General features: G+C 47.2%; 3 protein-coding genes across 3 annotated transcripts; 1 reads left to right on the forward strand and 2 right to left on the reverse strand.

The window, feature by feature from the left end:
* Positions 1-1,569: 1,569 nt before the first annotated feature.
* Positions 1,570-6,113, forward strand: LOC101755161. The gene is made up of 3 exons (XM_004970028.3): positions 1,570-2,317; positions 3,826-4,013; positions 5,338-6,113. The coding sequence occupies exons 1-3, from the start codon at positions 1,735-1,737 to the stop codon at positions 5,782-5,784; spliced, it is 1,218 nt and encodes a 405-aa protein (XP_004970085.1). The 5' UTR covers positions 1,570-1,734; the 3' UTR covers positions 5,785-6,113.
* A 322-nt stretch (positions 6,114-6,435) lies between these two features.
* On the reverse strand, positions 6,436-8,268 carry LOC101756373. Its single transcript, XM_004970031.2, has 4 exons — positions 8,008-8,268; positions 6,999-7,071; positions 6,862-6,917; positions 6,436-6,775 (listed from the first exon to the last, which is right to left on the reverse strand). The coding sequence occupies exons 1-4, from the start codon at positions 8,061-8,063 to the stop codon at positions 6,655-6,657; spliced, it is 306 nt and encodes a 101-aa protein (XP_004970088.1). The 5' UTR covers positions 8,064-8,268; the 3' UTR covers positions 6,436-6,654.
* A 983-nt stretch (positions 8,269-9,251) lies between these two features.
* On the reverse strand, positions 9,252-13,826 carry LOC101756784 (probable xyloglucan glycosyltransferase 1). Its single transcript, XM_004970032.4, has 5 exons — positions 12,575-13,826; positions 11,568-11,876; positions 11,188-11,478; positions 10,980-11,093; positions 9,252-10,252 (listed from the first exon to the last, which is right to left on the reverse strand). Exons 1-5 carry the CDS (start codon positions 13,295-13,297, stop codon positions 9,629-9,631), a joined length of 2,061 nt encoding a protein of 686 aa, XP_004970089.1. The 5' UTR covers positions 13,298-13,826; the 3' UTR covers positions 9,252-9,628.
* Positions 13,827-15,822: the final 1,996 nt, after the last annotated feature.

Consider the following 15,822-nt stretch of genomic DNA (forward strand, 5'->3'; position numbering starts at 1 on the left):
TCTTTTTTTTCTAAATAAATTGCTGGCTCTTTGAAGAAGTAGCAGCGATTTGGTTTGGGGATGATGAGTTTGTTTCGTTGTTTAACGCTGGTTCGCTTCGGCAGATGGCGTGGCCACGTGGGGCCGGCGGTTTTTAGTACGGGCCGTGCAGGGAAATGGTCAGAATTCGACCATTATTCTGCTGGAAATGGTGGGGGATTTGTCCACGGTTTTGGGGATCGGGTCGATCTCGATCGGCAACGGCAAGTTGTTTTGAGTTGAGCCGGCCAACGCGCGCGGCGGCTGATGGCTCATTGGTGTCCGGGTGCACGCATGTGTCAGCCGAAGTTGATGGCTGTGCTCCAACAGAAGAAAGGGGCCGCGGCACTTCTTCAACGCTGGCACGTATTGTAAACGGAGTTGTCCAGCGTCAACCATGGAAAATCAGCGGCCCAATCGAGGCTGTATAGTAATCATGCCACGCCAGGAATCGCCGTGGATTGGCCGCTCGTTTCGGAATTTCGAAGCGAACGGGGAAGACCTGGGAGACAAATGGCACACATCCGCGGTCATGCGCGACAGCGCGAGTAATGGCGTGTGATTTGGATTGCCACAGGAAACCGGAGGGAGAGAGAGCCGACTTCAGTGTCCGACAAAACCACTTGAGAAATCGGAGGGGGAGAGCCGATTTCACTATGTCAAACTTGAAAACTGCTGGGAGGGAGCTGACTTCAGTGTTTGACAAGGTAAATCGGAGAGAAGGCCAAAACGCTTACATGGCTAAGGTGTCCATTTACAAGGTAATCCATTGAAAAACTGGCCTACTGTTTCTAAAAGTCTCCATTTATTACATTAGCAGGAGAAGGTAATCCGATGAAAAACTCCACCATTACATTTCCCGTCAGCTTTTTACTTTGCTCGATTTTTGTAGCCTTGAATATAAGGAAACCATAGTATCTTGACATTGATATAATGTCTTCGAGACTTCAAATCACAAAGTGGGGACTGAGAGTTGGTTAGATATATTCATATTTAATCGAGATTCAAGCCGTATACTTTGATCAGTCTCGATGAGGTTTCATAAGAAGTTTTATGCACATTAAATTCTATGCTACATTCATCACCAGAAGTATTCAACATGATCAGGGAAGAGGTTCTGTGCGCACCGATGATAGAGCCACACCGACGATGGAATATCGCTTCTCTAATGCAACCATGTGCCATGAGCTGAGCGTTTTAATTGTTATCATGTAATCTAACTATGTAAGACAAATAATTTCTCTCCTTCTTATATGATATGCTCCTGCCCTTTTACGTTTAAAAAAAATTATGCTACATCATCAAATTTGCTAACGTGGTATCATCGTTACAAGAAGAAAGTAGAGGAGAGTTTTATGAGATAATAGAGTAGTTTCATCCCGTAATACTCATGAGGTTTGGCTACCAACGATGAAAAACTTGCCTTAACATGGGCCGCCAAAAGCCATTAATCTCTAGGACCGCCAAAAGCCCAAAAGAGGACGGCCTGCGCTCTGGCTGCAGATCACAACCGTCTATTTTTTCCAATCCAATATGCAACCGTGCCGAACACGCACTGATCCTAGCGTAGTCGCATCGCATCCTTCTTCCGGTTTACGCCGGCCGTCACGCTCCCCGTTCTCCGCCACTCCACTCCACCTACCGCCCACCTCTCCAGTGCTCCGCCGCCCACCGGGCTCCAGTCCGCACGCACGGCACGACCACGACCTCGCCGCGATGTCATGGCTCGCGCGCTCCATCGCGGCCACCCTCTCCTCCGCCCACTCAGACGACGATGAATCCGAGTCCGCCTCCGGCGACCAGAGCCCGCCGCGCGCATCCGACCCCACCAGCGCTGACGCCGGGGAGTCCGACGAGCAGCCGGACACCCCGAGCCGCGGCGTCAAGGGCGACATCTCGGAGCTGACCGAGTCCCTCACCCGCCAGTTCTGGGGCGTCGCTTCCTTCCTCGCGCCACCGCCAGTTAAGAGCGAGGCCGATGAGAGGGATGAGCAGGAGGAGGCAGCGGCGGCAGAGGGGCCTCAGTCGCCGCGGATCGACGGGATCCGGAGCGACCTGGCGGAGATAGGCGGCAGGGTGAGGACTGGCATCTCGATGCTGTCGAACGCCGGCGCCGTGGCGGAGATCTCCAGGATCGCGTCCTCGCTCCTGCCGTTCGGGTCCGGGGAGGAGGAGGGACAGGAGGAGGGAGAGGCGGTCGGCGTGACAGAGGAGGTGGTGGTGTTCGTGAGTCACATCTCGAAGCATCCGAAGACGTGGCTCGATTTCCCCTTGTTCGCCGACGACCGCCACGCGGATGGTAAGAGCAAGCGGCATCAGATTGGAGTGCTTAAGGTTTATTGTGTTGCTTTGGTTGTATCGATTCAAACGTCAAACCGTTTGTTTTTGCTAATTGTGTGCTCATTTAGTCGCTATGGTACCAGTGGCGGAGCCAGGATTTCAACATAGGGTATGTCGAATCAATACTCGAATATACAATTCGGTATACAACTATAAAACTCACCAAGCAATTCGGTATACAATAATGAAATTTTTCATTCAATTCAGTATGCAAGTAAAAGGATCTTATAATATCTTTAGTTCAACAAATAAGTTAAAAACTTGCATAGCTAACAATATAATTGCAAATGCGAAAAATCAAGCCCAGTCAATTATGAATTCATGGTTGTCAATCAATGATGACCTGATATCTAAATGATACATTGTGAATCAACGGTTGTCAGGTTAAAGTAAACAATATCAAGGATACAAGACTTTGTAGCCTGATAACAGAAGGAATATTGCAATCGCAAAATAGAGAAACACTGATAGTATTAGCAAACTTCAGATTTAAGAATTGTCAGAAGTCACTCATATGGTCAAACCAACGATTACGAATCTGTGGAGAGCTGCTTGTAGAATTTTGAGTGCAGCAGGAGCTGCTCCAATAGACCAATAGCCTCTACTACAGAGCAATATCCCAAATTAAAAATAATCAAACAAAATAATCCTTAGCTTGGAGACCTGCTGGCTGTGTCGCTGCAGAGCCTGCGCCCCTATGCCCTGGCGTCCTAGCCAGTGGCCACCTCTTCGCGTCGCTTCCTCCTGCTGTGCTGGTGTGCGCTCGCACACGACTCGCCGCTGCAAGGGATTTTTTTTTTTTACTGCTAGTACATGCGCCTGCCAATTCTTAGGGTATGCCGGGGCCCACCCGGCATACCCACTGGCTACGCCCCTGTATGGTACTGGATCAGCAAAGAATTGGAGGGTTGACTTTAGCAGCATAAGCTTGTTCAAGTGATTAATCTCAATACTGAAATTATGGTTTCGGAGTGTAACCTACTCTATTCATCTTAAGTTTAGCATCTGAACTCTAATTATCCATACGCTGCATTTGCTAAGCTTTAGTGAGGGAGAGTACCAATCACGAGTTCACTCTGCCTACTGCCGAGGATCATTGTTTATGTTGGAAATCGAGTATATCTGCTTATGTTTACAAGTTACAACGTTTTGTCAAGGAAGTGTTGTTGGAGCTGTGTTTGCATCTTGGTTGTGATGTTGTATAGATGTTGGTTGGACCAAGCAGACACTACATGATATATTTTGTCACACTGTCCAAACTTTAACATACTTTTACTCAATCTTGCGTACAGTGTCAGCTGCTTTTGGAGCTGATAACTATAGGCTCAACATATATGAGTTGAATGACTCAGTATATTTTGCATTTCTTTCTATCATGGCATCATGTATGATAACACATGCTCCTTACTGTACCAGATTGGTTTACTCAGGTTCTTACTTATATATGATGTGCTTCTATGTTTTTAGATTTTGAACTGTCAGAAGCACAGTATGGACATGCAGTGGCTATTGAGCATCTTGTGCCAAGCCTGTCCTACCTCAGGACTGAGCTTTGCTCTACCATTATGAGTGAAGCATGCTTTTGGAAGATCTATTTTGTGCTTCTACATTCGAAACTCAACAAGCAAGATGCTGAAATTCTTTCAACACCACAAGTATATTCCCTTTCCTTTATTCTTTTTTTTTTTTCTGTTTGTGGGATTTTCTTTTCTTAATCGAGTGATTATCATGTTTATCTATTGTGTGCAGCAGACTACAAATACCCTAAAGAAACATATGCTTATAGACTTGATTGCAAAGGCAACTTACATAGATCTTATCAGAAATCAAATTACTTGCTTATGGATTATAAAATATTAAAATCAAGAAATGGTCTTTAGATCTGAGATAGTCTATCTGGAAACCATTTTCTACTCCCTACTGGTGATCATTTAATTGGCGGATGATTCTTTCTATGAACAAGTCCATTGTGAGTAAGCTGAGCTCAAATTGATTGGTACAAACCTGGGCTTAATGGAAGTCAAACTATCTGTGCAAAAAGCTAGCCTACCAGGATACTGTATCTAGTCCTACTGATTACTCAAGATGAGCTTAACACTATTGTGGAAAATTAGCTGTGGGTCTTGTGGATGCAGGATACTGTACTAATACTGCTTCTACCAGCTACTGAGGAATTCATACATCCAGCATGCATCATCGCATTTACACATTCTTGCTTGAAGTCTAAATAACTTATTTATTGCCAAGTTAATGGGAACACAGTAACAACTAAAGAGCATAAGCTGAACTAAGCCCAACAGTGACATCATAGTGTGATAAATGATGCAAGCACATAAAGCTTGATGAGTATTTGATGGTGTAGGCAAACAAAGATTAATGATTGCTCTTGATGCAAATCTCTCCTTCATATTTAACCTTTGTTGATCAAGAGCATTTTGTATGCCCATTCCCAAGTTCCAATCATTATCAGATAGAGTGAGGTTTAGACATCTATGTTCAATGTTGTAATTTCTTTTGGATATTCTTGTGGTGGGGATAATTTTGATTTCTGAAAATTGAATCCTTCCAAAGGGAGATTCCAGTTTCTAATGTGAAGTAGCTCTATGCTGGATATCCTTCAGTAATTACTCCCTTTTTTTTCAACTAAACTAAATTCTCCAATCTAGTCAAATGTGCATATGATTCATGAAACCACTCAGAACTGCATTGTTAACGTAATGTTGTGATCTGTCCTACAACCCATGTTTGTCTGCGGATGACATATTCACGTCATACTGCTGTTAGTATCATGCGCACTCTATACAGTCAACTCAAAATATACATACCATCCATGGAAACTATACTGATAACTTAATATGTCTAATAATAAATGCGAATTTTGAATTGAAGTTTCTTGCTGTATTTTAAAATTAGGAACTAAAGTGTGGATACATAATTCTTGTTCGATCTGCCTTCCTAAAATTCTTCTATTTCGTGCAGATCCTGGAAGCAAGGGAAGAATTATTGCAAAGTTCACCAACAAAGAACAATCCATCATCAGAAAACATGAGTGCTCCCTCTACACAACCTGAAGATAGCACACTGTCGCCCTCCAGCATCCAAAATGAGAGTAGTATGTCTGAAGCACCATCGGTCCAAGAACCAACTTCTGATCCCGTGCCAAATGTTGAGGCTGAAAAGCATCCAATTTCAACCACTGACACAGAAGTGATTGATAAGTCTGTAATTCAAGAAGAGCTGGTGGTGAAAACTGAGGTCAAGAGTTTACCCACAGAGAAGTCTAACCCCAACCTCGTAGAGGATGATGATGAAAAAGAAGTAGATGATTGGCTACAGGATATGGACCCTGTGCCCAGCAAAACAGGCAACACCGCTCCAGCAGGTGAGGAGGAAGATGTATCCTTCAGTGATCTAGAGGATGACTGAGGGACTGGACTGCTCATATGCAATCAACTATTGGAGCTAGATGGTGGCTTCATGAAGAACACTAGCTGCTACCTAAAAATAGTAAAGTTCATAGCTCTGTGGCTGCGTGACATCCTAGTTTCGGGATCGAAGTAGCAGCAACGCAGAATCAGGATAACAATGCCTCTGAGGCATCCTCGTTGTATGTTGATGCATCTACAAAGTCAGTTTTTCTCTGTACATAAAGTTCCACACGTTGTTCTGCTTTCCTGCTGTACCAGCGCCCCTGCATACTGCTGTTGGTTTGGGATTCCAAATGTAATACATTAGAACCATCCATAGCTGTCAAATAGTATCACGGTTACACGGTACATGTGCAAACAGAGCTCCTCTCGAGTGGTTCGCAGCTCCTCCACTAGTTGCAGGGAACAGCCATGCTCACAAGCAAGCAAAGTATTCAACGTGCCATGAACGTAGGGCGCATTTCATCTTGGTCACAATTCACATCGACGATAACGGACAGACAGAACGATCTCACTTAAAACTTTGGGTGGCCATTGGCAACCTGATCGAAGGCACGACTGTACAAGGCAGAATCCATGATTACCTATCGAGAACATATCATGCTTTGAAAATTCTATACGAAGTAGAACAAAATTGTGCACAAGCATATACACAACGGGATGTGACCTGTTCTTATCTGTGGATTTCACATTAATGCTGTAAAGTTGAATTCACATGAATATGCAGAAAAAAAATTCACTGTTCTAAATAGGGCTGGACTAATCAAGAGCAAATACACTGATACCTTAGCTTGCCAAACCTAAAAGCATTTCCACTGGTACAGATTATCCAAAGTGCTCACAAGCGTGCCGTGCATGAGATTGTTCTTCAAGAATGCCCTTCCTTGGCCACACCATATTCTTCGACAAGCTTCGTCACAAGTCCCATCAGATCAACAAATGCGCTGAAGGATGCTCGCAGAAACCGGGCCTCTACTGCTGCAAAGTGCCTGAATTCATAAATGAGGGGACTTCAGTCTTAGCCTTGGTACAGCAATGCATATCAGTTAGAGATGCCAGAACAGGATATACTAACACGGCAAGCTTGCTGCCTGATAGAGTCATCTCCCTCTTGACCTTGTCAGGCTGCAACTGCAATACAAAGCCACAAACGTCAGTTGAGTCACAGATCATCATTTGTTAAGAAGTGCTAGTAGAATACGGCTACTTTACCTCCTTGTCAACTGCTAATGTTTTGTAGATTATGGAGGCTTGTTCCTCAGACCCATAATCAACTTCAAAGTTACTGCCAAACAATATGTCAGTGTTGTACTGCACACTCTACCCATGCGCAGTAGGGGTCATATTTGCATAGAGTCATTGCAATTTTATGACAGGACAGTAAAAATCATCTCAATTATCTCAGAGCAAGGTGTTGTAGGGCCAATCTGGAAACCAAGCAAGCGACTGATACCTCCTAGTGCCTCGATATTCTAAGGCTGGGCTTGCCAATCTAGATCTACGAACAACCAATTCACACAAGTTCAGTCAGTTTTCTCCCCCAAGGCCCCAACAATCATTTCTGAAAATACATGCAGATAACTCACTACTTTACTGAACCTTCATAAAGCCATCCAATATACAATGGCTTGTGCTCTGAATACAAATCCTGCTTGACTAGGAATCAGCAAAAAGGTGTGTGCCATCATAACTTCCAAATAAAATGGTACACAGATCTGTTTATTCTCTTGCCTTAGCACTACTGTTGACTGCTTCATATACTTTAGTTAGCATATTAACAGTTATGAAACGAAACTGTGATCAGTGATCTAACATATGGCTTTTTTCATAGAGTCCACGGTGATCAGCTGCTCCTGCTATGGCACTTCAGGTTGCTAAAAACGGGGGCGTACTGATACTACAGTCCTGCAGGCACTCAATTATGTGCTGCAGCCTCAATTTTTCACGCTATTGTTACCCATAGATCCCAGAGAGCCATTTTCTGCTTAAGCATGACGTTACTTTCTTTGAAGACATCCGTCGAACACAAAACAAGCATCCAGAAATAGAATCCTCTGCGTACCAGCACAGGGCACGGGCAAGGAAGCTACCTCTACCTAAGTATGCGAACAGACCAAGGCTATGATGGTATGGGAATCTAACTGCACCGACGCCCGGCTGGCCAAGGCCCAAGGTAAAAAGGAGGGAGAATGGGAGAGAGGGGCGGGGAGGGAGGACTCACCAGGTGAAGTCCCAGCCGCCTGAGGAAGATGCTGGTGGAAAAGAAGCGGCAGCCATCGCGGCAGCGGGCGGGCGGTGTCGGTCTATGGAGCGAGAGGTCCACACGCGGCACGCCGGTTGGCGGCCTGGGCGCAGCGCGGGAGATGAGTTTTCGAGGGGGAGGCGGCGCTCGGAGTTGAGGTCGCGAAGCCGGCGGCGAGGGTCGTGTCGCTCTGGGGGCTGGTGAACTGGTGGTCCGCCGGACTACTGGTTAGGTGGGTTGGGTTAGCGTTCGCTCATGTGAACTGGGCCGTATAGGCAGCTTGGTCGATAGGGCTGTGACGGGCCTCGTCCTTGTTGGATGGGCCGCATATCGTGCCACGTTGCACCCGGAAATCCTATCCATCTTCCGGAAGGTGGATATAGATGGTAATTTCCCATTTTTAAAAAATCAAAACCATAGCCTCCACTCCTCTCTGTCCTCCCCTGCCTACGCCGCCACCCCCACGTGGGGCCTGCCGCCACCACGCCTCGCCGGCCCCCGCGCGCGGGCTTGCCGCTCGCCGCGCCGAGCGAAGGTTGGAAAAATGTTGGATCAACTTTTCTTTGAAAAATGTTGGTGCAATTTTTTTCCGAAAAATGTTAGATTCAACTTTTTTAAAGAAATGTTTGGCTCAATTTTTTCTGAATAAATGTTGGTTCAACTTTTTCTAAGAAATGTTGGTCCAATTTTTTTTAAAAATGTTGGTCCAACTTTTTTTAAAATGTTGATAACTTTTTTTAAATGTTGATAACATTTTTTCAGTTAAATAGACTTTTGATCTGCAACGTGCTATAATGGGCTTGCTGGGCTTTACAATTTCATCTCTTAACCATCTTTCGGTAGATATATAGGAGCCCCCCGTTGCATCTGGTTTTGGCGATTTGTGGTAGGATCGAGGGTGTATAGGGTCTTAAAAAAATACAATTTGGACTATGAATTCGGACAGCTAGAATTTCGGGACGTACAAATAGATTTTTATACGGTCATTACCCGTCTGCGTGATCAATATCCCTCCGTGTGATCTGTTAGATTGGTAAGAAAAAGGAATAATTTTAAAATCAATTTGTTCCTCCCATAAACCATAATCGCCGCCTTGCATTCACAAACGGTACGGATTCATAAATAAGTTTACTCCTGATGCACCAAGGCAGAACCTCTTCCGTTTGCTGGGTTCACAGTGCAAAATCTTCTATCCACAAGTGATAGCACAACAAATGGACGAGTATCACAGTATCAGTAATTCAGTATGCATTCGTAGCAATTGACCAAATTACATGGATCCCAACAGTATCTCCTTTTATAAACTGTCAAGTAAGCAAGAATAGCGCATCTAACCACTGAAGATTCTTACAAAAGAATTAGACCCCCAAAGCCTTTCACAGTCCAGGGTCCCGAGCCATATATCTACATTATACAATTCCACGTTTCACCATTTCAGTATCCCTGACGAACTATAACCCCTCACAATCTGAACCAAATCTTTTCGTGTAGTCGTGTATGCATCCAGTCACGTACCATGCTGCCCTTCACCTGAAGTACTCTTTGTTGGCGTGAGCGTGACCCGCTCCCAGCAAAAATAAAATCTATCATTCTTCTTCTATCACTCGACTTGTTCGCCGATTAGATCGAGACCAACAACCAAGAATGAGACCCCTTGGAACAGAAGGAAATAGAAATGTATGCCTTGGACCGAAAGCAGGCTCCGAGCTGCGGCAGTTAAGAGAAGGAAGGAGAGTGCTAACTCCTTCCTGTATATCCTATTGTGTTTCTTCTTCCTGAAGTCCTTTTTGAGATTCGACGACTCCTTTGTTAGGGAGTCAAGGTTGGGTGCAGATCCTACTCTTTGCTGCTTAGATTGCTTCTCGACGAGGGCAATAAGATCGCCTTCGGAAGAACGGCCTGATTTCTTGGTGACAACCCACTCATAGGCGCTCCCGAGCTGGAACAGGCCAGAAATCATGGCATTGAATTTGGTTACCGACATGGTATTCTCAAATAGAAGATAGGGAACGATAAATGGAAAGGATTTGGGGGCTGGGAGGATGTTCAACAAGGACATGGTTGCCGGAATGTAGCACACAACCCAAGCAGGAAGCTCAGCTTCAGGAATAAACATTGTCATGGGAAGGATGATGCAGAAAAGAGTGAAGGAGTAGAAGGGTAAAATAAGTTTGCGAAGGAGAAAGAAAAGAAATATCAGGTTGAACTTCTTCCAAAAACCAATCTGCAGTAAACAGAAGAAAGGTCAGCCCCAGCCCAATGATCCAAAGAAAAAGTTACATAAAAGATGGGAAGAAAACATGCTGATCAAATGCTAAAAATATAATGATAGAGAACTGAGTGCTTGAACTGTTACTCATTAGCTTCATATTTCAATGTCATTTTCTTCAATACAAGTGTACTGTGCACGAGCCCGGTCTATTTTTCTGAATGTAAATTCAATTTACCAAAGCTTTACTTGTAGAAAACTAAATAAAGTTCCCTAAAACATTAGATATGAGCAGGAATACATAAATGACGAGCCTCAAAAGGAGCGGAACGCAGCAAACCAGAATATCAACTTAGAAATCTAGTTGCATGTTAAAACAGAGCAAAAAGGTAACCGGCACTGGCATATGAAATAATCTACCCAAAAGATTTTTTGGGGGTCTATATCTCTATTCTGTTTCTGCAACATAATTCAAGGTTTCAAAAAAGGGCTCAAAATTGTGAGGGAATAAGAACCATGCAAGTTTCAAGCGACATAAGGAATAAGTTCAGTCTCGAGAAAACCATTTTCAATCCATCATGTTAAATTATCACATTGAGTGTATTCTTAAACAGGGCGAAAATGACGGGTGATCCTAAACCATAAGTCCATAACCATGTTGAAAGGGCTCATTAGAATTTGATATTGTGCATATGCTGAGCGATCCAAATTTCAGAACTCGCATAAAAGAAAAGGTTCATACCTTAGATTTAATAATATCCACAAAGCAGAGTCTGAACAACTGCATGGGACCAGAATGCCATCGATGTTGCTGTTTTCTATATGCTTCATATGACTCCGGCAATTCACACTGGCACTGAAAGGATAATAGTGTAACAGAATTTCAATTTTAATCTCACGTCTGAACACAATAAAATATTCATAAAGCACTACAAAATTTATGCAGGTACCTCAACATCGTTAAGGAACAGAAACTTCCAGCCTTTGAGGTGTGCTCGGACAGCAATATCCATGTCCTCCACTGTTGTCCTCTCCATCCATCCACCAGAATCCTCAAGTGCCTTAATTCTCCACACTCCTGCGGTTCCATTGAACCCAAAGAAATTGAGGAAGATCCCATTAACCTGCTGCTCCACTTCGAAGTGGAAGCACAGGTTTATGTTTTGCAGTCTAGTTAACAAGTTCTCGTCCTTGTTCACAAAAGACCACCTTGCCTGAACTAATCCAACATCTTCATTTCCCTGGAAGTCCCACACACAACTGATTCAGACAACAGAATCCAGAGACTCATCCTTAGACTTTAAAAAATGTAAAAAACTGTCTGCCAAACCTTGAAATGGGGCACAGTTCGCTTCAGGAAGTCTGGTTGGGGTTGAAAATCAGCATCAAAGATAACAACGAACTCATAATCCTTTACATAGCTGCAGTTCATAGCTGACTTGAGATTTCCAGCCTTGTAGCCATCACGGATCACCCGGTGTCGGTACAGTATGCGAACACCTTCACGTTGCCATTTCTCCACCTCCTCCTTAATAAGAGCTGAAGTGGCAGCATCATCAGAATCGTCTAGCACCTGCACCAAGAAGTTTGACCTTGGCCAGTCCAGACTGCAAACAGCACCAATAGATTGCTGGTACACCTGCAAACATATAAATCAAAGGAATGGTAAATTTTGTTAGAGCTCCAAAAATAACTGCACACATTAGCCGATAATTCCCTGCTTCAAGATTGTCCAAAATGTATCTAGTCTTGTCCTCTTCTGAATCTGAAGTATATTAAAACATGAAAAGATGCTAATGCTATTAACCATTAATTCTAACAGCTTCCTCCTCCAAGCGTAAGATCAGCACAATGTCTGGAAGTCCTGACATTTATTTATGTTTCCAACTTCCTAAATGTGTTCGGGAATTGGGAGGCCAAGATGCAAAACAAGAAAGACACAAGTGCATTTTTTTTACGGGACGTTTAACCCACCAAACACTTAACAGTAAGATCCTCACCAAAATGTCGGTAGCAACCATGTCTAGTGCTTTCAAAGTTGTTGCCAGAAATCGAAACCATTCCATTCCATTTCTAAGCATCACTCCAATCCCCAAATGATACCTAGACACAATATTTTGCGTTAGTGGCACTAAAGCCAAGATTCCCCAATCTAAATTAACCTATCCACCACCCGTTGAGTCCACACAAGTTCAGCTTCAGAACCGAATCTTTCGATCTCTGCAACCACTAATGCGGCTAGGGCACTCAACGCCCAATCCCAAATGCGACCTTGAACACATCCCAACAACGGAATCAGGCAGAGAATCGAAATTTCTGTTTGCTCTTCCAGCTCACCTCCTTCTCGTTGCACATTGGAATCTGCACGAGCACCATGGGAAACTCCCCGGCGCCGGACTCGACGTCGTCCGAACCTTTGCCGCCAGCCTTGGCAACAGGCTTGACGCCCCTTAGCTTAATCCAGAGGCATCCGAGGCACAAGATGAGGCGGTCGGCGCTCTGGATCAAAAAGAGCACGACGCACGCGTTCGCCAGGAACTGCAGCGCCGGCGCAAGGTACTCGAGGCGGATGCGCACCCAGGATGCGTACCCGGAGGCGAAGAGCCCCTCGACGGTGAGCAGGTCGGGGACGTCGACGGCGAGGTGCCAGCCCTGGAGGTGCGCGGCGACGTCGACGGCGAGGAGGAGCATGGACAGGAGGAGGAAGGCGCGGAGGAAGCCGTAGAACCTGGTGCGCAGGGCGGGGCTCTCCCCGGGCGGCGCGGCGCCGGCGTCGGCGTCGGTCCGCCCCGCCGCTACCCGCCTCCGCGCGGCGGCGGCCACGGACAGCGCGGCGGAGGCGGCGCCCGTGAGCTTCCCCGCGGCGCGGTGCGCCTTGAGCAGCAGCACCCACGTGATCTGGCGCGCGTTCTTGCCGCGCCCCGCCTTGCCGCCCGCGGCACCCGCCCCCGCCGCCGCCTCCGACCGCGGGACGGCCCAGTCCGGGCTCTCCATCTTCACCACCACCGACGTCCCGCTCCCGCCGCCACCCCGCGCCTCCCGCCCCAACCATTGCTCCATTGGCACCTCGCTGCACGACCCAGCCCCAGACGCCGCCGCTTTCTGGGCTCCCACCTCCCCGTCGGCGCGACACCTCAGCGCATCAACGAGACCACCTGTGGACGACGCCGACACACAAGGAAGGGAGGGGCGCAGAGATTAATACGAACAGGGACGAGGAGGGAAATGGTGGTGAGGTAGGAGGCGGCCGGCCGGACACGACCCCACGAAGAGGGGAGGGGCGCGCGCGCACGAGGTGAGGGGGAGCAGGTAGCTGAGCCTGAGCGAGGAAGAACGGGCTAGCTGAGTGCTCACCACGTCGCGGCGGGGATCCAATTCGCCTGAGCACTGAGCAGAGCTCGGACAAGCCCAACCTTTATGAGCCCCTATGATTACCGCGACCACCACCTCCTAAACCCTAATAATCAATTAAAACCCCCGTCTTTTCCTTTCCTTTTTTTTTTCTGTCACCTTCCGCTTCTGCTTCCAGCTGGAGAAGAAGCACGGGGCGGCCTTGACGCCGCTCGCTAATCAGCTCAATCAATTAACTAATCCGCCATAGGAGGAGGGATTAGCCATGGGGGCAGACGGTGGTCTCGGGATCCGGCAAGTGTCAGTTCGGCGGTCAGGCCCTTCCGGGTTCTTGTTGTCTCGCCTCGCCTGCGCGGGGCCGCCGCGGGCGGCGACAGGGGAGGGCCGGAGGGCGTGCGACGCAGCGCAACCAACCGCAGCGGCAGCACTGCAGGCAGCGGATGCGACGGGGCACGTGAGGTGCGGGCGAATGATTCGTCGCGTGGAGCCCGGACGGGGGCTGTCGGTGGCGATCGCAACTCCAACCCTGCCCCAGCCGGCCGGCAGCTGGTAACTGGTGACCGCGCTGCATGCACGACGATGTTACGGCCGCGGTTGGGTTGGGCCTGTCACCAACCGCCGTTTACCCGCTGCCTGCCCGGGGCCGCAGCTCTGTCGGTCGTGCCTGCGCCTGCGGTGCCGCCGGCTCCCGGAGGCTGGCGAGCAGCCACGGTGCCTGACTGCCGGTGGCCGTGGCGCTCCGCGCTCCTTGGCTCCGTCCTTGCCCAGAGGAGAAATCAGACGCATCGGCGCTTCACGTGCTGGAACTCGGGAGATCGGAACGGATCAAGCGCGTGCTCGGACACCAATCAATCAACTACTCCAAATCGAGGTGTGTGTGATTCGTGCGTCCTCGGTGGATCGCGGGAACGATCCGGCTCGGCAGTTACTGCAGCCGAGTTCTATAACTTCTACTACCAAATGCGCATCAATGATTTGGGCCGGCGGATCGCCGAAGTTTTACAGCGCGCCGCTCATGGACCCGATTTGGTTGGAGAAGCTTTACAAAGGGGAGGGAGTACTGCGAGCCAGGTACGACAGCTTAAAACCGGATCATAGTTGCAGGTGAGTTAAAGCCGGGATGGCCTCCTACGGATGTTTCTTCAGACACTGTGCAGCAGCACTGCAATTGTGCAGGAGCACAGCCAACCAAAACGGCCACTGTGTGGGCTGTACAGAACCGATGCTGACTGATCTAAATGACTGCGAAGCAGATCATAGTGCACCTACCAGAGTACCAGACCCACACTGTCACACTGAAGGGTATGGTGAGATTTCGCATTTCAGGCTCCAGAAGGTGGATCTGCACGCCCGCGTCAGTCACCTGTTTGGGTATCAGATCAGAGGCTCCGGCAGGTGATCCGGTCCGTCGAAACCTTACTGGCATCTGCGCATTTGTCCCGTATGATGTCCATGAAGGAAAGTGTCAGCCTTTTTTTATCCCGGGCTCCCATGGACACGCAGCTGCTGAAGGAAATTTTATGTTTTTTTATCCCTCAGGACTTGCCCGACAGATGAACATGTACCGGCTGGACTACGTTCTACGTTGACATACACCCTTGGTACAATACTCCAGCAGGACGCACAGGAGAAAAATCAGTACACGATGTAATGAACTTAAGAATCAGAGAAACAAGCAACTTGGCCATTCAGATTTGAGAGAAGGCATGTGTCGTGGTGGCATGAAGCTGCTGAAACAAGCATCGCAGTGCCGTGCCATGCTTAAAAATGTCTTCGTCGTCATGATAGAGAAAAGAGGCGCTAACTTTTGACAGTAAGACAAACAAGAGATGTTTAGACAACACAAAAACCCCAGAATTAACTTTACATGATAGAGAAAGAGACTGAATTTAATAATATACAAGTGGTCGAATAGAAAAGAAGAATAGGATGAAGAGATCCAATCAAGGAAACAGGATCAGACATGGAATCCGTCCAGGACATGGTTTCAGGAAACGGAGCAAAAGAAAATATAGTAGAAATGCGAAGGCCACTAGATCTCGGTTGATTGACACCTACTTGGATGGAAGATGTTGCATGGTGATACATGCTTAGTTTATTGAACTTTTAAAGATCAAATTTGGAAGGATATCGTCCCGGCCTTATTTCTCAGTCCATCTCTGACTGCATCACACTGCTGGATCCATGTGGCGCCGTTCCTGAATGTTTGAGGCCCTCCATGCTGTACCCTACAG

The sequence above is a fragment of the Setaria italica genome, chromosome V, assembly GCF_000263155.2.
Source record: "Setaria italica strain Yugu1 chromosome V, Setaria_italica_v2.0, whole genome shotgun sequence".
NCBI classification, from domain to species: domain Eukaryota; kingdom Viridiplantae; phylum Streptophyta; class Magnoliopsida; order Poales; family Poaceae; genus Setaria; species Setaria italica.